Below are 19,481 nucleotides of genomic sequence, written 5' to 3'. Positions count from 1 at the left end.
AGATGGGCTGGATTTGCGGGAGAACGCGCGCTGGGATCATTCCGGATAACACGCTCATATACATGAGGGCGTGATGGGTACCACATCAATGCATACTCCACGACTGCCATCATGAACTTGTTCCCAGAGGTCAGAACATTGTATGTATCGCTGCCTCCAGACTCGCTACACTGCCTGCTTTTCTCTCAACCTTCCGCATAGAAACACCGATCAGTATGGCTTGCATAACCCTGCGCGGGTGACGTGTGGTCGATGTGTCCAATCCAGACGCAGCACCTTGCGGTTCTGCCACAGCAACGTCGATGAGAACTTACAGGAGCGTCAAATAAACATCCGATTGCTGAAAATTTTAAGGGTTGTGCGCTGAGGATAAATACCCGAAGATTGGCTCTCGGAAAAGCCAAACTCAGGTGACGTCTATTCCCAGAGTGTCAAGTATCATGCGTTCGAGTAGACTCGGGGGCACTGCTTTACGAGCCTAGTGACGCGAAGGCCAAGTCGATTGATGGAGCCCGGGCATGCAAGAAGAACTTGAATGGACCCATCACCTCTGGGAGCATGAGCCGTATCTGTCTCGTTGGGTGTGAAGATACGGGTCGGGATGTACATCTGATATACTGCATACAAATGCTGTGGCGAGGTCAAGCTAGAGAAGACCAACCACGCGGAAAATCGAGCTTGAGCCCTTGGTTCCGTGAGCGAGAGTTTATGTTCATCGAGGGAGGTTGTACCCATTGGACCGGTGCGGTTATCTGCAGATTAAGCCCCACACGAGCCAGCATAGCAGATTGCGGGGAGAGAATATGAATGCCGGCATCAACCAAGTAATCCACAATAACAGGAATCAGCTTCCTGTGGCGGCGATTGGGTCGTACCAGCTTCCATAGACAATTGAGACAAAAGAGGTTATAATTCTTGTTAAACCGGGCGCGAGGGTAAGACATAGCCGATCATCGAGGCAGAATGCTCGGCCAGCTGGTCAAACGTTCAAGCGAATTAGCTATTTTGATTCAGGTGGTATAACATCACGGTGCGCGTGATGTATGATGAGATTCTTAGGTTGCGGGTTTGTCCGAGCATATATTACCTTTGAATGGTCTTATCCCCACTGCTCGTGGACATCGAGGCAATTTGAATCTAGACCATCACGGTCTCCCTATGTAAGATGTCTGAAGACGCATTTCGGAATAACAGATAGATAAACACATACTACTGTAGCCGGAGTTTCGTCCGCATAACTGTTCCTGTCAGGCTAGAACTGTACAGGTGATCACTTGTGATGCCATTATATTAACAGAAGATAACCTACGCGTCACACGCATGCTTCAACCCTTGGACCGAACGCACCACTCGTCACAATCATATCGACATGCCGAAGTCTCGCCGCAGAACACTAGGTAGCCCCACGTTGATGAGATTATTATAACCAATCCGGATGGCGCATGCGACCGTAAGTCCCCTTCGTATGGGCCGTGACGCCCAGAAATGGAAGACAGAAATGAAGTCATCATATCGTGGTATTCGCCGGACCATAGCGATAGACTGCAGGTCAGAGGGTCGAAAGGTTATTTAAATTACCATCAAGGGATAAGTTGGAAGGTTGTGGGGCCTTGGGAATCTAAATGGCAAGAGAGGTCCCCCGAGATGCATTCGGAAGTGCGGACAGGAATGCGATACGAATAGCAAAACGGCAGTCGGACAAATTCGATGGCCAAGTCGACGGTGATAAGGAGAAGTGCCTTGTTGAAAGTTCCGACAAGATGAACCACAGCCCGCTCGGTAGGTTCCACGAATGAATTACTTATCGCTTGTCGTAAGACTCGAAGAAGGCCCTGTGCATATGGTTCCCGTCAGAGCCAGCGGCAAAGTGGCAAAGTCTCTCACCGAATCCCATCGACGTCATTTGACACCGTGACTCGGCATCAATATTTCCTACTGCCGCATCCGGGCTCTCTTGCGAAAGGCCCTACTGATTAGTGTCCCCTTAACATTTGCCCACAGGACACGGCAATGGAGTACGTACCTCGCTGGGAGGCACAGACAATGTCAGCACGTTACGATATCGCGATCGTAAACCAACACTCACCTGTGACCCTCGACAATCCTTCCCCTGCTCTAGCACCTTCTACCCATCGCTTGAATGATTCCGTGGATGCGAGGGAGGAGGGAAAGCTGATGATGGGTGCATGTCGAAGTAGTCAGAACTAAAAAGAATGAAACACAGCTAAATATGGGCTTTCGACTATCAATGGAGCCGGTCAAAGTGCGCTTGCTCGAATAGCAAGGAATGGGATGGAACGATGAGAAGCCGCTGGTGGGAATACATCCTCATTGAAGCGAGGTGATGTTGTTAGTCGAGGGGAGGAATGACATACTGACGGAAAGGCTTGGGCTAGATTCTTCAACTTGAGGGTGTGTACCCCAGAATTTTCTATATGAACGTGGAAGTAATTTCTACTTACCGCCGGGACCTATGAGTGATGTCAATGCTGTAGCCACCTGCTCATATAGATCGTAGCAGAAGGGTCGCGTCGTGAAAGAAGAAAGATCCATGGACCAAGGATTGCAGTCCGCATTATATATCAGTGCGCGTCCATTACATGGTTTAGAGTATATCTTGGGGCGCGGGAGCACCCTCGCATCAGAGAATCAGGGTATCTCTCTGCCGACGGTTCATATCCTCAGTGATGTCCGTGGGCAAACATCACCCTAAAAATCAGCATTCGTGGGGTCCCTAAAGCGGTCGTGTAGTCGTCTGGGACGGGTCCTTCTCTTTGAAGTCTCCGGAACCGTGTACGTGTTCGTCACTGTGCGTCGTGTGTATATTTGATTGTGGACCCGTATAGTGTTTATGGGCGCCGAGGAAGTACCAAAGGCTAGAATTTAAGTTCAAAATGAGCTTAGTCCGAGGAGTCGAAGGCACCAGATACTCACAAAGCGAGGAAGATGACACCGAAGGTTATGACGGAGGCGTAGTTCATGTTGTCAGGGGTAACGGGGAGGTTGGTGGGGAACGAGAATATAATGCATACGAAGACCGTCCACACGATGCAGATAAGGTTACACGACCATCCAAGGATGCCATCTCCCATATAAAACGGACCTGGTTTGAATACGACGTCGGGGTGGGAATGGTAAAACCTTCTTAAGAAGATGGGAATGATGTAGGAGAGATCAAGTGCCATTGCCGTCAGAGAGAAGATGGCATTGGCAGCGACAAGACTGGCAAGCGCCAGGAGACCAGGGATGATACTGACGATAGTCGTGAGCCAGATAGCACGAAGGGGTGTACGAGTGCCTTTCGAAGTCTCGCCGAAATAGCCACGATCAGGAAGACCTACGCGAATCGAAATCAAGAGACAGCACTCGTGTACAATAGAGAAGACATACCATGGTCGCGGCTAAACGCATATAGCGTGCGCGACGCCGCCTGGAGAGCTGTCTGCGTTACGAAGAAGGCCGTAAGGCAGACGAACACCTAAAGTCGGGATACTGTCAGCTCCCCCGGTCAGATCTTGACGAAGAGAGTAAGTACCCAAAGGATAAGAGCGCCTGTTTTACCCATCCTAATGGCCATGATCTAAGCGAGTGTGAGTTTGCAACAGAATCGGTATGATAGAATTTCTACCTCAAGCATGGCAGACCCTGATGGCCCTGGGAGATTTTCGCTAAAGTCAAAATGAGTGACAGCCCATTGGAGGAGAAGAGAAGAACGAACAGCGGGCCAGAACATAGGACGAGAACAATGTTCAACAACCAGCCAATGAGGCCAGTTCCGACAACTTGATAGGACAACATGAGCCAAGAAAAACGCCTCGAGGAATGTCAGACTCACCAGCGATGAAAATGGCGGAGGGGGCTAGGCGATGCGACAGAGATTAAGTATATCTCACGGGCACTTTCAGAAGCATTCCTCGCACCTGCATATGCCGCACGCTTGACTTCCTCGCTATGTCACGGGGAATAAGAACTCGTATACATGCCCAACTCAAAACGCTAAACGTACGAAATGTGGGCCGTTGCGTCATAATCCTAGTGAATAGGCTCAATTACTTGTGCTAATTTTAGCAGGAGGATGGTGCTCACCGTCATCTGATCGCCGACGTTCAGAACACTTAGGAGGAAGGGAAAAAGTGAGATGTATTGCTCACCGTCCATTGGACACTCAATAGTCCAAACAAGAATGCTATCCCAGTATTCCAACCTCCCGTCTGATTAACTATACCAGCGGATCCAAAGACATACGAGGCAGCGTGCATCTCCGCTCGTGGTGTAGTCGCGAGGAGAACAATGATGATTACTAGAATGGGTGAGAGGGGATAGAGAAGTTGCGGTTGAGACGGAGTTTGCATAAGTTGAGGACTCCAAAACCATATGGCGGAAAGACACGCACAGAAGGTCGCACCGAGATTCACAAACACAAATGACGTTGTCAGTCTAGCGAGATGTCGAGTGGCAAGTGAATTCTAGACAGATCCAGGGAAGTATCAGAACAGCACATGTATAAGATAATAACAACTTACGAGGATGCCATGAAATATGAGAAGACCCGCGAAGAGCCCAACAATTTTGCCCTGGATGGGTCATGAGTTCACATACCTACGTGGTGGATGGAGCAAAGCTCACCTGGGTTAACGGATAGTTCTCGTCCTGTGCGGATGGATATCGTGAATATGCAAGTCAACATAACGATTAATACTTACCTTGCCGATGACCACGGCTGCCCATATCATATTGGCGAGACCATATTCTGTAGACGAGATGCCTGCAATTTGACCTAATATATTCAGCCAGCCAACTAACCAGCCGACCTGATTCGCTGATGAGAATCAATCAGACGATGATTGGGTGTTTTACTTACTCTTGCACGGTGCTTTTTAGGGGAGAGTTGGGCAGACGCCGTGTATCTAGGAAGATTTAACAGGAATTATGCGGTGAAGTGAGACAGCACGTACAATCCGCCACACGTAGGGTATGCACTGACAATTTCAGCAATACTTGCTCCCAGAGTGAAGCACAGTGAAGCGCCCAAAATCCAACACCATGTCACCTGTAGTATCAAGTTGAACGTCTGCGATACAGTCTTGAAATATTCACCGCACCGACGATGGCCCTCCGTGGAGTAAAGGGGTATTGAATGTTGTCGCGATACTTGAGCAAACACCCTGATGAACGTTCAAGAATGTGGTTCTGTTAGCTAGATGAAATGTGCGCACCATGATGCTGAATGCAAAGCTGATCTGCTCGTAAAGGATCAGGATAGTTCGCCAGACTCATCACGTCGTACGCACCGTCGCAAGATTGGAAAATTCTCGTCTGAACGAGGGAACGTAGCCCATCGCCTCGAGCTCCCTGTCATCGTCGTTGAGCGTCGTTTTGCTCAACTCTGCATCATGGTAATCTTCCGAGCGTTTTGAGGACATCGTGGGTAGTCTCTGGCCGTCCACCGTCGAGATTGGAGCTTTCTGTCAGGTCTAGTTATAGCTCGAGAACTAGCTGCAGTGGGATAGTTCGGCTCGAAGGAAGCCTGTTTTGTATGGACCCATATATAAAGCATGTTAATAGAGTTGTCGTGTGAGTGCATTGGAAATACAGCCTCAATCACAAAAAATGTGGAAAGGTCCCGCTCGATAGCCACAGAACCCTGAGCCTTATCCTGAGCGTCCGGGTGGCGCGACAATGCGTCGCTGACCAATTTCCTCCCACGTATATCCAGACAGCGAGCTCAACATCGCCGCCGCCTTCTTCTCTCCCATCACCCTACCACCTCCTTCAGCTTTCTCAATTGCGATTCTTGTTCACGACACATAAACTGTAAGATATCGCTTGGATAACGCTAAGACTCTGCGAGTTCCCTTGTCACCCGAGGCCCACATGGTCCCCAGCGATGCGTCAATCAGGTGCTCCATGGGGCGCCTTACTTTGTGTTCTGTTTCCAACGGAACTATGGTGGGTGTGTTTTCTATGCCTTACACTCCGGGGGAAAGACTCCGAGGGGATATTGTACGCTATATGTGGTGTCTGCACACCTTTTTAAAGCAGGTTGATGGCAGTGATGCCAGAAATTAGAAGGCCATCTTATCGCCCAATAGGCGAAGGGGCTCTGAAAACCAGTTTCACATGTAGTGAGCTTGACGAATTGCGAAGATTTCACAAAGTGGCCATGATTTGAAATGATTGTATGATTTTGCGACGCAAGCAACGTAGTGGCAAACCGATGTTTGGATGCGACCATGCCTTGGGACCTTGGGCTTCGAATTCTTGTGGATGTCTATCACGTTAGTCGTGCGAAGCGAAGGCGTGCACGGGGCACATGAGGGTACGTCCTGTTATCATATATCAAGTTCAAATCTACTTAGAGTCTTAGACTTACCAGTGATCAAGGCACCGATCTGCAGTTCCAGTCTTTTCGTCGTCAAGATGACAATTCCCTCAGTTACTCTGAACAATGGTGTCCAGATGCCTGCAATCGGTGCGGAAACACATCATAATCTCGCAGGAATGGGTGTTAAAATTACTCGTATACGCCAGGGTTCGGTACTTGGGCAGGAATGGATCCAGCTGAGTGGCACAAATCCGAGCCATGGCTCGCGACCGCGCTGAAGGTTAGTAGATTCAAACTGTCGCTCAAGTCTGTCCCTAATACGATGGCTTACCGTCACATCAATAACCCAATAACAGGCCGGTTATACGCACTTTGATACCGCTCAGATGTACGGTGAGGTTATCCCCTCCCGACATCTGCGAGCACCTGGTCTCAACGAGCTCTGATCCCAAGGAACGGAAAAGTATATAGGCAATATTCTCAAAGACGCTGGTATTCCGCGAGATAAACTTTTCATCACCAGCAAGCTATTGTGCGTCATTGCCCACGTTTAACAGTTAGATGCACAAAGCACATCTTCTTTAGATGGAACTACCACAGTCTAATTGAAGAATCTTTGGATACCACTTTGAAAGATCTGGGGACTGATTACGTCGATTTAGTCAGTGAAACCCTTGACCTCGTCCTAATACGACCTGAATTAGTCCTTAGTTTCTCATTCATTGGCCGCAAATGGTCTTCTACGAAGGTAAACTTTCTTCAATCAACGCTAATACTGGCGCACTGATGCCCAGCGATGTATGACAGAGGGCAACATTAGGCCCCGCAATCCTGACGGAACATTGAAGGTTGTAGAGTCCCCATCATTCAACGACGTCTGGGCGGTCTTTGAGAAACTGCTCGACACGGGCAAAGTCAAGAGTATCGGCGTCAGTAATTTCTCTATCAAGACGTACGCCTAGTCTACTTGCCTTGTTCTCAACTTGAATCGCTCATGTGTATGTACAGGCTCGAAGAACTGCTGAAGACGGCCAAAGTGGTACCTTCAGTGAACCAGATCGAGTAAGCGATGGAACACGCGTCCTCCGCTCGATATTGATCTGCTTCTTTGAAGGCTTCATCCATACTTGGCCCAGACAGAGCTGGTGGAATATTGCAAGTCTAAAGGCATTGTCGTAACCGCTTACGCACCAACAGGTATGCCTTCCGATAATGATTGATGTTAAGAGGGCATACTGATGTTGTATTCAAAACCTCGATCTGTAGGGTACTCCCAAGTGTTAGGCGATCCGTTAATCATCGAGCTTGCTGCGAAGTACAAAGCTTCCCCCGCTCAGGTAGTACTCGCTTGGCATCTCGCTCGGGGAACGACCGCCGTCCCTAAGAGCACAAGTGAGGCCCATCAGAAAGAGAATCTCAATGTAAGTGCCACCTTGATCTTGCAGCGAGCAGAAGTAGAAATACATCATTGTTAGCTGCCTACTTTGGATTCCAAAGACGTCGAGCGTATCACAGCTCTGGACAAGGGATTGCGCATCTGCAACAAGCCCACGGAGACCGGGATCATCTGTGGCTGGAGCGTCGAACGGATGGGATGGTAATAAAACCCCAGCCGTGAGCCCGCGTGGCAGAAGCGAAGGAGCGGTTTAAACCACAAGAAATGTATCTCAAACTTCATGTGGATCTAACGACTATTGTTTCCATCTAGTACATTCGAGAGAGTCAACAACGGAAAAATGACACGGACGCCAAGGATTCGAGTTCACATCGACTTCTTCCGTTGCCCTCAACTTATTACACCCGACGCTGGAATTGATGATCAAATATACCGCGGGGACTGGCAGGAGAATTACCCGACGCAAAATCATACCTCTACCTCCAAGAAGCCGCCCTTGGGGATACGGAAACGAAGCTGGTATTAGAAAGCGTCTTCTGGTCAAAGGAGATGTACTCACTGGCGGGGAACCCACCGACCCCGCCGACACTGGTTGTCCCGCCTTGAGGCCGCCTTGATCGATCTGTGAGCAATGTCGGGCTCAGTCGGTCTGCGCATGTTATACGAACGGAAAATGAGCTCACCCCGTAGAAATGACAATAACGCAGCCCAGACGATTATACCCCATTGGTATACATTGCCTGGAACCCGGCTGACTCACGACACCGCAAGACCATCCTGCGAGGGTACCCCTTCAACCCAGGTGGCCAAGGCGGGGCGCAGACACTCAACCAAGTCCCGCAGATTGGCTGCTCCCCCAAGTCAACTTTACGCCCTATTAGACCGCGCAAACGATGCCCTTCGCTTGCTGCAGGAACGAAGGAATCCGAATCCTCCGGGGAGTAAACGAACCCCAACGCCCGTTGGCGAGTACCATCGAAGACGATCAAGGCGGGCGTGTGAGACCTGAGGCGAGGGACGATGCACCTACCGACTCCATGTTTGGCACAAAGGCGGCTGACATGTTTCTGTTTGGTTGTATATCTGTCGACGGGATCGGGGAACGTTTATCCAGGAATATGCCCACGCCCTTCGCCCTCCGCAGGAACATAGAGTCCGCTGCCTCGGGAGAGGAAGCAGAGTCCAACGCCATTGGAAAGCGCAGGCAAGCACCCGCCATAGGTATTTCAAGGCGAGGTTTGCCTGAACCCAGGACCAACAGTGCCTGGTACGGCGCATAGTGGATGAGTTAGAGCCCGGGCGCCCTCCCAGTTGCGCCTTTAAACCCTTCGACCTCCCTGAAGGGTAGAGTGCGAGCGGGTTAATACATATGAGAGGCAGGTCAATCAATTACTTACGAAGCGCGGGTCGTAAAAGGGAATGAAGGGCTGTAGACGAAGGCCCGCTCTTCTACACAACGTAATGTTCGCCTGGGCGCCTGACATATACCACCCCCCAATGAGATCTCATTGCAATGTCAGGGGCTATCGGGGGTGTCGACCAAGTGTGTTTTGCCCAGGTTTTGCCCTATTTGGTTCCACCTGGCCCTACTAGGCACTTCCTTCCCAGTTCACTCACCTTACGCCGCCACATAACCCTTCCTCTCTTTTCTGCAACACCCGCCTGGAAATGGAGCGATTACATTGGTCTATCGCTTCGTCCTACTATACTCCTACTACGTTTGTTTCCCCGGAGGCCGTTGGCCTACTTACCTAGATTACGGGGAATGCATTACGGACCACGTTGGGCAACAATGCCGCGATATAGAAAACACTGGCGATGCATACATGAATTTCGGTGTTCTCAAGGTCATTGTAGTCATCTCCGCTCCGTCAGACGAATACTCGGTTATGATGACAGCAAAATGTAGGTGTGCGCAGGGCGGCCTGACCAGCTTCCTCTAGCAAGCTGGGCATGATGGGCAATGAGGATGCCGAGGGGAGTTATGTCGCAGGGAAGGTGGTCTGTGAGGCAGGGGAACGGCTGACATAGGACAAATAAGGGTGCAAACACTGAACGGGTACATAAAGGCGGAAACTTGCTATTGGCACCTTCATCCTGGTTTCTCTCCACCGCCATCCCAACTCGCACTGTCCCGCTCGACGTCGCTAACGCCTCCTTCAGGGCGGACGACTCGTAGGGTCGAAGGGCGCAGTTTACAGTGCGTTACAGAAGAGCACAAGGACCTTAGGGTTCTAACTCGGATGTACGCAGTTGTAGTCACCACCTGCCAGAAACGTCCCAGGCCTCTGGCAAACCTCGTCTTGGACGGCCTTCGCCCGCTGTGACGCCTGTCGGCACCCGCATGTACCCGCCAGAGGCGTTGGACTCGGTTTTCTCCCTGGAGTTGGCTATGTCCTTCGTTCCCGCAGGGCGCTGGCGTGACTCATAGTTGGGTGTTGCGTCGACGAAGGGAAAAGCCAAGTTACGGGGCCTGGTAAATAGTGCTGCGTCGCTGTCCGCGCACCGCCTTTGCCACCGGTGTAGGGTCGCTCTCTCTCTTCCCTCCTCACAGACCCTCACAGGATGGCTATGCGATAGTCGCAAGCCAGCCGGGTTCCAGGCGATGTGTACCGAGAGGGTACAACTGTCTGAACAGCGTCACTGTCGATTCCAAACGGTGAGCTCATCGTCTTCTTTTACGTAATACGCGCAAACTCTGCACTAGATCACTGACGAAGGCCTTTCAGGACGTGGATGTCTGTCTCGGCGGTGGACCTGCCGGTGAGTGCGCCTCTTCATACCGACTTCGTTGACGTATTACCGGAGGCGCTTTGGGGGCGGGGTGGTCTTATCCTCCATCGATGTAGCCATTGTTGTAGCGTTTCGTTTTATCCCCAATATGATTCATGCGTCAAATCCAACCTCCCAGAATTCTTTCCCTCGCGCGACTATGAACGATTTAATCAGCACCGCCACCACTTCACGAGCAGAAAAACCACTCACCGATGCATATAGGCACGAAGCCCTCTGTATCCGTCAATTGGGATCTGGTGCTTTCAACAAAGTGATCGTTTCCACAATCTTGGGTAAACGAAAGGCATTGCTGTTTAACTACGATGCGCCCCTCGACCCTCGAAGGCTTCTCTCCCACACAATATGGTAGTAAACGGAATTCGACAACCTTCATCGCACTTCTGCTGTCTAGTTCGTCTTGTCTTTGCGATGCGAAATGGCCGTCGCGTTACTCCGATGTCTGTAACAACGGAAGTTGGATGCATAAGTCATAAATCCAGAAAGAGACGTCAATAATTAGAATCCACTACACCAGCGGCATTCGATTCGTATTCATGGACGGGGTTGGTGGCAGAAACCAGGGTCAAGTATATAGGCGCCCATGCCAAACAAGCCATGCTTTGTACTCGAACAATTGTCTTTGTTCTTTACCGACGCACAATGGACCCGGCAACGGAGGACAATGACTACTCGAATCATGCCAGACGGCGTTGGGGGGAAGGACCATACATAAGCTTAGCTTTCTGCCAATCATTCTCCAATATCTTTCCCCGACACTCAGACGCTGACCTCGACGCGCTTGCCGCCTCCACCTCTCCCTTCTTCATTACTTGCCTTTCTACTCCGGTGCTGGTGCACCCTTTAAGCCTGGTCGCTTCTTCTCGATTCCCTTTATTTTACGACCGTTTCATCCCTCTTCGCCACTCCCACCTTCAGGATGCTTCCCCCTCGTGCTTGTACGCGTCTGGTGGTCAATGATTTACGCAAAGCTGACTAGTCTCTACAGACGCTTTCATTGGACTCAATGTCGTCCGAATCCTCAGCATTATTGCCCTCCTTCTGGTCTTTGCTAGCAGCATCGCGGTCATGGTCCATGATGTTGAAGCTGTCAACAACTTTACTTCAGCTGGGAAGGGTCCTAGCGCGACGTCCAATTCTACGATGGATGCTATCATGAAGGCGGACTATATCGAGTAAGTGCTACTCTTCTGCTACCGCATCGGTGGCTTACTAGAAATCTGTGCTCTCAGAGGAAGCACTGTTCCCAATCAAGCTGCAGGCGCGTTTTGGGCGGTGCTCAATCGCTTATTGATCATCTTCCAAACCATCATCCTCATCCTATCCGAGCTCGGGTGGCCCTCCTCTTTCTTTGATCGTTATTTCCCTGTTCTTGGAAAAGACTTCGGTGTTGGAGCCCTAGGAACCATCCAGTGCCTGTGCGTTCTTTTTCAAATGCGTCATTGATCTATCTAAACTTCGACGCAGCATCGGCGCCGCCGTCCTCTCTCACTTTGTCGACGATTTTGCACTTGTCGCCGCATTCTTCCTCTTCTCCATCGGGTGCCTCAATATTGTCGTTGGCCTCATCTTCCGCCAGGGAGCCAAATCTAAACGCTCCGTGACCTCATGGCGCGAGAAGCGCAAGAACCTCCTCCTTCCCACCACCGCCAAGATTGGCCCAGTATCTGTTGACCTCAAGCCGGCGGTCTCCAATGCTGCTAGCTTTGCGAATAGCATCTTCTCAGGAGAGAAGAAGGGCATGAGTCGGGCAGATACGCTTGGTTTCGGAAGGCAGGGAGAGAAAGCTGCTGCTCTGAAGGGTACGTTTCGTTGTTTCATATCCAGGATGCATTCCGTCTAACCCAAATTGTTTATAGGCTACATGATCTCTAAACCTGTCGAATCGCTCCCCCGATACGCCCCCGGACCTCCTCAGCACACTGGCGGCACCAGCGTGACCTTTGTCGACAATACAGAGTACAGCTCCACGAAAACGATCACCCAATGATTTCAACGACGAAATTCACATTCGATCGCGATGAATATAACGGACTAGAGAAGCGGGAACCTCGCGAACATACACATTCATCTTCCATTTCATACATAAACCCGAACACTTAATCGCACGCTCACATCAACTGCCCTTGTACTTCACCGAACCACCCCTTCACTATCGTTACAAGCTTGTATTCTATGTATATCAGTGCCGCATTGTGCTTTGTACTATTGTACCCTATATTTTCCGGTGCCACATGCCTTTAGATAGCGACGTTCCCTCTGGAACTATTGTCCTGCGTTGCTCATGATTCTACTAGTATATACACGCATAAATGCCCCAGCTCTAAGGCCTAGGACCAACATCGTACGTTGATAGTTCAATATCCGTTGTCCGTAGCACGGTTGAGAACTGTATGTCGTCGGGATCATATGAAGAGGTCGCCGTGTGCATCTGCTTCACTCCCACACCAGAATTAGCAAGGTGGAGCACAATCCTCGTGGACAAAATGGAATGGAGGGACGTCTGTAGCCTTCACCCGCGTCACCCAGTCAACTCCGAGCGTAACTGACAGACGAGTAACCAGTCACTCACTGCGTCACATTCTGCTGAATTACGGCGGCCTAGCGATTTTGGTGTTAGTCCTGGAAGGGAGGTGATAGGAGATGCGAGCTATCGTACCGTGGAGCGGATAACTAGCGCTGTGTTGACGACACCGAGTGCTATGTGGGTCGTTAATCCCCGTGAAAGCGCGGCACAAGAGGGGCAATGATCTACCTAGCATAAGAGCGAAATATATCACACCTAGTAATGGAGTCAGAAGTGAGAGGCAAGAGGTGAGTTATCCTGCATCAAGGAGCCCCACCCCAGCGAAGATCACAGGGCGGGTGCGAGGGGACGTACCGTCTTTCCAAAGCGTATCGAGAAGAGGCGCGCGATTTGGGCTGCGAGAGCGGGAGAGTCGTCTTCGCCACCACATAATCCGGATAATCGTAAGGACAATTGTGACTACCGGATAGTTGAACGCAAGGATCAGACAGCGATGATAATAAATGGGTAGCCACCATGGGGGGTGCGATGCTTACCAACTTCATACATGATCGTCATGGACAAGGGAACCACCCATTGGCCGCCCACCGAGGTGCTGAGCCCCACGACGCAGTCCCTGGCAGGAGCATTGATGACTACCCAGTGTCGGCGCACCGCAAGTCACAAATGAGTATTGGATACGGCGCGGGGTATTCGAAGGTCGAGGATGACTTACGCTCGGAGCTTTGCACATCGTTGACAGTAGTGACGCCAGCGGCAGTGCACGCTGCCTGGTGCAATGGATGTTCAGAAGGCAGGCCTACGTTGGAACGCACTCACGATAGCACAGAGTACTAGAATAGCAAGTATCCATTTGTTCCTGGCCCAGACTGCCCAGGTGCGGACGGCGACGATGGCTACAAGGGGAGTTGTTGTTGGACGGCACTGAAGTTAGTAGGAGGGCGAGAGAATGAGCTTACCCTCAGACGATATTATAGCAGTAACTCGTAGACCTGCACATCGCAAATGAGACCCCTCGCATTGAAAAAAGCCCTGCATCCATCCACTCACACGTTAATGTATTAGAGATCGAGAGGGATTTCTGCATGGAAGGCTCAGTGAATACGCAGGGGCAGATAATGTTCATTGGCCAGCTCGCACCTCGAAATTGCTCAGTACACAGCTAGCGAATCCGAGATATCGCGCCAGGACGAAAAGGATCGAGCCAATCGAGAAGCGTCCGCGGCCCCATATGTGCTTGAGCTGTCGAAATTCCACAAATCCAGAAATTGGACCTGATGACTACGAGACTGCGAATGATGAGCATCTCACCTCGTCGCCGAAGGTCAGGACGTAATCATAGTACTGCCAGTGATATATGTCAGAATCTTGATGGTCAAACGCCACGTCGCGCTCCTTCGATTGCTGGACTCACGAACATGGCCTCGCTGACGACTGCAGAGGCGAGCACATAGTAGTCGATTTCAGTTATACACCGGTGCTTCTATCGGACAATGAAGACGATGACATACAGAGCGCTATCTGTCAAAAGGGCTCTTTGTGTGAGCAGGCGTGTTCCACAATTACTCCGCCCCTGCTAGCGGCACTCACCCTTGCAATTCTCGCGGACTCTAGGCATTCTATGAGAGTCGACACGTCGCCCATTCGCAGCGGCCGCAGGTGCAACAACGAGGAAGGGGGAGAGGCTAAGGTGTGGGCGATATTTTCGCATTCCAAGCCTTGGGTGCGTCCAAATCCCGATTTCCGTCCCCGTAACCTTTACTGTACTGGGCACTGGGAAAACAACAATCAGTAGTGGTCCCGCCGCCAATCATGGTGGGACGCATGATTCGCCACTAACCCATTAGGGGACGCTAGAAGATGCTATTACCGCCTATTACTACGCGCTCGTCAGTGTCGATGAGAACATCAAACGCCCTGACAACCGCGGGGTACGTGAGAGCGCATATTTTGGCTTCGAGGCCGTCACTCACATATCAACGACCTGAAGATCTGACGTACCTTGGATGCTGGTGTAAAGGACTTGTGGCTATTGCTAGACTTGCATAACTATAAACATCATACATATTCGAGTGACATCGCCTAAGATATCGCCGACCGACTATTTACTTACATGCATCGCTAAATGGGAATAAAACTCGGTCAGAAACAAGAACCGTTGAATTACATTATACCACCGTCTGTGTGTGCTCAGTACCCCTGCTTGCAAGGTAATCGTCTAAGCCCTTTGACAAATCCCTCAGCAACCCCGTAAACTCGATGCACGTAGACTTACCTTCTGGTTGTCTACACGCCATTTGCTCTGTCTGCGCGCAAACCACTGCGCGGCGTTTACTCCTGCATCGTGCATTTTATCCGGCGTCTCTGCCACCTTCTGCGCAATCAGCGGCGATAGCTCTGTGAGCGCCTTCAAATGCACAGAGTTGCCCGGTCGCGTGAAGAACACCAATGACCAGCGGTCGAAATGTGATTGCGCTAGTGGAGGCGGTCTGAGAAGTTGGCGTCATTCGGAGCCTCGAGTACAGGTGGAGATGCGTACAAAACACGGTGGATACTCGACATTAGGATGCCGCCACTGAACAGGTTGAGGGCATCGCCGACGTTGCAAATAACGTGCCCTGGGAGAGGCTGCGCGGTGTTAGGAATGTCCTACTCGAGCCAGTCCGCCGCTTGCCTTGACATAGCGCCAGTCATCCTGTCCTGGCAGCAGGACCTGCAGTCCACCCAAACGGTTGGCAAGGAAAGACTGGTAAAGCGTAAATGCTAAGCGACAGCAGCTTACGTGTCATGCATTCATGTGGTACTCACTAGGGAACCAAAATCAGTATGTGCGCCGACAGCGATCTTCGTCGAGCCTGGTGTTGCGGGGACTTTGATCACCCGAGCCTCGGACACGCTGGGCTCGTCCCGCGCGTGCAGGCTCGCGAGTGTGCCTTCTGGGAGACCGAGCTTGGCGTTGAAAACAGCCATAATGGTGTTGTTGGCGTCCGTACAAGCTTCTACGAAGGGCCGTACAGTGTTTTCCATCCGCGCGTTCACAGTACTCGGGTATGAGGCGTGGGCGACGCGGGGGTAGGCGAGGGCATCATCCTTGGACACGTTGATCATCTCAGCGTTGTCCTTTGAGCCAGAAAGATCGACGGTGGTCGCCCCCTTTGCCTTGTACCTAGAGTGAGTTCCATCATCGATGTTCAATGCTAAACGGCGCCACCGCGTACCCGAAGGAACCCCCTGAATTTCCCTGCCAGTACTCCATCTTTGCCTGGATGGAAAGATCCATGGTTTCCTGTCCCATCTCAAACATGGGGTCCAACAGGTCCTCGACGCCATGGTTCTTCATACTGTGAAAATGTCAATACTTGACTACGTATGCATCCGAGCGAGGTACAACGTACTACCAAAAGCCCTTCTCAGTGGCTGCCTTCCAGAGGACATCGATTTCTGCCTGATCGCCTGCTTTCACGAGAGCATAGTCGACAATGACAAGTGGCTGCGTGGGGACGTCGTGGGGGAATGGAGGAAACGTGGCACCAGGCATTTCGCAATTTCGTGAGTCCAACCATTTGATCCCGAGCTATTATATGCCGAGCAGGCGTGTACTCACCAGCTATCGGTATTAGGTATTGTGCATCACCGGTTGACTGCATTTACAGTCGCCAGAAACTGATGTGATACATGATTGGCGAAGCACGCAAAATGCAATCTACGCGCGCTGATCGGTTTGTGGGGAAGATAAGGTCCATCTGCATCATGTCGAGCGTTGTGTGAAAGTCATTATGATCAGTGGGAGAAGTCGCAACTTTGGGGGACGATTTCCGGCACGAGGCGACACTTGGCGCGCTGGCGGGGCAGACTTGGACCTTTGGCAATGATATTGATCATCACGGTCACGGCAGGTTCAGATGGTATCAAAAGTTCTTCTTGTGATGTTGATGGGTTCTCACCAGATACCTATGGAGATGGGAAACACCCTTGGTTGTGTGCTCGCACTGCAAACGAAACCATCATCGCTAGCTACACGCAGAGGCGCGCCATATCGTAACATGCCCGCTGGTATAAATCATGACAGCCGGATAACTTCACTTCGTCTAGATTTCCCCTCGACATCATGGCCTCTATTGCCGTAGTGAGTTTCCTGGTGCGTATTGACTCTGACAATCTCTGAGCATGTCCTCAGCCATCCGCATCCACAATCCTCGTAATCGGCGGTGGCCCAGGTGGCTCGTATTCTGCTGCCGTCCTAGCACGAGAAGGGTTCGACGTCGTTCTCCTCGAAGCCGACAAGTTCCCTCGGTATATTCGTCTAACAATCCTTCTGGACGGTACACTCAACCTTGCTGTGAAATAGCTACCACGTCGGAGAGAGCCAGCTCGCATCCCTTCGGCATTTCCTCCGATTCATTGACCTTGAGAAGGAGTTTGAAGAATTCGGTTTTCAGCGGAAAGACGGCGCTGGCTTCAAGTTGAATCGCCACAAACGAGAAGGATGTAAGCGCGCCAACACCGCAATATTAGTAGCACGGAACATTGACATTCCCCAACAGACACAGACTTTGTATCGCAAGACCCGAATAATTTCTCATGGAACACAGTAAACTTCCTTCACTACACATTCGGTGGCTCTGCAGGCTCAGCCGTGATTCAATAGGTTCGGTCTCAAGCAGACGAATTGATGCTCCGTCATGCCTCGAAATGCGGAGCCAAAGTATTTGAGGAAACCAAAGTGACCGAGTTGGAATTCGAGGGGTCGGAGCAGTCGGGGCATCCAGTAGCTGCCTTGTGGAAACAAAAATCTGGGGCAACTGGGAGGATAACCTTTAGCTATCTTGTTGATGCAAGCGGGAGAAACGGGATCATGTCGACGAGGTACCTGAAGAACCGGCAGTTCAATTCGCTGCTCAAGAATGTTGCTTGCTGGGGTTACTGGGAGGGAACGGGGAAGTACCTACCAGGAACGTCGCGCGAGAATTCCCCGCTGTTTGAGGCTCTCGCTGGTATGTCGTCTCCTCTCACCGCCTGGACCAACCTCGATAACAAGCCGAGCAGACGAATCAGGCTGGGCCTGGTTTATTCCATTACACGACGGAACCACCTCCGTCGGTATCGTCATGAACCAAGATATTTCCAATGAAAAGAAGGCGAAGGCGAAGGAAAGCGGGGAAGACAGCTCACTAGTTGCCCACTACCTTAGCGAACTGAAACGTGCACCCAATGTTTTAGCACTCATCGGCGATGGTGTACATATCAAAAAGTCCGACGCCCCCCTCGTCAGCGCCGCCAGCGATTATAGCTATTCAGCTACTTCCTACGCCGGTCCTCACTATCGGATTGTCGGCGATGCTGGCGGTACGCGTGGAGCCTTGTTCCGGCATCTGCTCATGTTTATTAACGGAAATGTTTGCAGCTTTCATAGACCCTTACTTCTCTTCTGGGGTTCACCTTGCGATATCCGGTGGTCTGTCGGCAGCAGCGACGATCTGCGCGGAGATGAAGGGGGGCTGCACTAGCACCGAAGCAATTGCATGGCACAGCGCCAAGGTAGACACCTCATACACAAGGCAAGTTCTTCTATGCGGCGCTCTGCTCCCGTGTTCTTATTGCCTTCCTCAGGTTCATGCTCGTCGTATTGAGTGCGTACCACCAAATCAAGTCACAAGAGGCGCCGGTCTTGTCGAATAAAGACGAAGACAACTTCGACCGGGCTTTCGACTTCTTCAGACCGAGCAAGTATCGCACTGATTGGACTTGTTGGCAAGTTCTGACGGTCTTGTACAGTTATCCAGGGAAACACTGACGTAGGCCGCAAGCTACAAGGCGACGACCTTCGCCGGACCGTGGAATTCTGTGCAAAACATGCATACGAACCATCCCTCCCAGAGGAACGTAAGGAACTGATTGAGAAGTTTGGCGATCCCCTGCGTGTTCTTCCCGCGGAGAGCGCCGAGGATTCTGAGCAGGTTGCGACAGAAAAACGAATCCTCAAGGGCGTGGCTATACGGAAATTGATGCGAACGGAAGATATTGTTCACATAGACAACTTTGTTGCTGACAATCTCTTGGGGTACAAACTGAGGTTGATTCGAGGGTCTCTTGGGCTAGAGAAAGTATTGTAGAATGCAGCTGCCTTTGATGGGTCGGGGCTAACTAGCATATTATGGAAACAATCTGGAAGTGCATGTCGGTTGGGAAGTGGTTTGAACATTTTGTTTGGGTGATACGGTTTAGTTTGTACCGATCCCTGCCCTCTCATTTCATCCCCTTTGCCTGCGCGGATGGGCTAGAAAGGAAGGTGTTCACCCGTCAGGCCTTGGAGTCCTTCAAAGAGAATTGGGACCCAATACTGCTGCTTTCAACGTGAATTTGACAGGATTTGATTTAATGTCGTACGCTCTACCTATCTATTCTCCCGGACCTTCTGAGACACCTCGTATGTTCATGGA

The 19,481-nt window shown here is 51.0% G+C and overlaps 6 protein-coding genes across 6 annotated transcripts; 3 read left to right on the top strand and 3 right to left on the bottom strand.

Moving 5' to 3' along the window:
* Positions 1-2,734: 2,734 nt before the first annotated feature.
* PC9H_011371 (uncharacterized protein) lies at positions 2,735-5,423 on the bottom strand (the record flags this gene model as incomplete). The annotated part of the gene is made up of 20 exons (XM_036780856.1): positions 2,735-2,876; positions 2,935-3,337; positions 3,391-3,478; positions 3,536-3,580; positions 3,629-3,668; positions 3,719-3,782; positions 3,836-3,859; positions 3,921-3,949; positions 4,007-4,032; positions 4,087-4,092; positions 4,152-4,300; positions 4,394-4,466; positions 4,524-4,574; positions 4,627-4,650; positions 4,704-4,811; positions 4,862-4,907; positions 4,956-5,050; positions 5,103-5,165; positions 5,217-5,240; positions 5,292-5,423. 20 exons carry the CDS (start codon positions 5,421-5,423, stop codon positions 2,735-2,737), a joined length of 1,632 nt encoding a protein of 543 aa, XP_036626711.1.
* Positions 5,424-6,420: 997 nt separating this feature from the next.
* PC9H_011370 (uncharacterized protein) lies at positions 6,421-7,926 on the top strand (the record flags this gene model as incomplete). The annotated part of the gene is made up of 11 exons (XM_036780855.1): positions 6,421-6,472; positions 6,532-6,605; positions 6,682-6,718; positions 6,779-6,857; positions 6,911-6,986; positions 7,037-7,073; positions 7,133-7,277; positions 7,334-7,387; positions 7,440-7,522; positions 7,592-7,746; positions 7,801-7,926. The coding sequence occupies 11 exons, from the start codon at positions 6,421-6,423 to the stop codon at positions 7,924-7,926; spliced, it is 918 nt and encodes a 305-aa protein (XP_036626710.1).
* Positions 7,927-11,433: 3,507 nt separating this feature from the next.
* On the top strand, positions 11,434-12,504 carry PC9H_011369 (uncharacterized protein; the record flags this gene model as incomplete). Its single annotated transcript, XM_036780854.1, has 5 exons — positions 11,434-11,452; positions 11,503-11,689; positions 11,747-11,932; positions 11,982-12,316; positions 12,374-12,504. 5 exons carry the CDS (start codon positions 11,434-11,436, stop codon positions 12,502-12,504), a joined length of 858 nt encoding a protein of 285 aa, XP_036626709.1.
* Positions 12,505-12,837: 333 nt separating this feature from the next.
* Positions 12,838-14,461, bottom strand: PC9H_011368 (uncharacterized protein; the record flags this gene model as incomplete). The annotated part of the gene is made up of 12 exons (XM_036780853.1): positions 12,838-13,024; positions 13,087-13,115; positions 13,174-13,214; positions 13,270-13,296; positions 13,396-13,500; positions 13,578-13,657; positions 13,723-13,811; positions 13,861-13,937; positions 14,001-14,055; positions 14,182-14,322; positions 14,353-14,385; positions 14,456-14,461. 12 exons carry the CDS (start codon positions 14,459-14,461, stop codon positions 12,838-12,840), a joined length of 870 nt encoding a protein of 289 aa, XP_036626708.1.
* Positions 14,462-15,209: 748 nt separating this feature from the next.
* On the bottom strand, positions 15,210-16,579 carry PC9H_011367 (uncharacterized protein; the record flags this gene model as incomplete). Its single annotated transcript, XM_036780852.1, has 7 exons — positions 15,210-15,266; positions 15,317-15,530; positions 15,581-15,669; positions 15,716-15,787; positions 15,850-16,207; positions 16,260-16,382; positions 16,437-16,579. The coding sequence occupies 7 exons, from the start codon at positions 16,577-16,579 to the stop codon at positions 15,210-15,212; spliced, it is 1,056 nt and encodes a 351-aa protein (XP_036626707.1).
* A 570-nt stretch (positions 16,580-17,149) lies between these two features.
* PC9H_011366 (uncharacterized protein) lies at positions 17,150-19,154 on the top strand (the record flags this gene model as incomplete). Its single annotated transcript, XM_036780851.1, has 9 exons — positions 17,150-17,167; positions 17,219-17,334; positions 17,390-17,529; positions 17,586-17,632; positions 17,690-18,035; positions 18,088-18,387; positions 18,446-18,579; positions 18,605-18,788; positions 18,817-19,154. The coding sequence occupies 9 exons, from the start codon at positions 17,150-17,152 to the stop codon at positions 19,152-19,154; spliced, it is 1,623 nt and encodes a 540-aa protein (XP_036626706.1).
* Between the last annotated feature and the right edge of the window lie 327 nt (positions 19,155-19,481).

The sequence above is a fragment of the Pleurotus ostreatus genome (assembly GCF_014466165.1).
Source record: "Pleurotus ostreatus strain PC9 chromosome Unknown scaffold_9, whole genome shotgun sequence".
In the NCBI taxonomy this organism is placed as follows: Eukaryota; Fungi; Basidiomycota; class Agaricomycetes; order Agaricales; family Pleurotaceae; genus Pleurotus; species Pleurotus ostreatus.
This window is presented reverse-complemented; position numbering and strand designations above follow the sequence as displayed.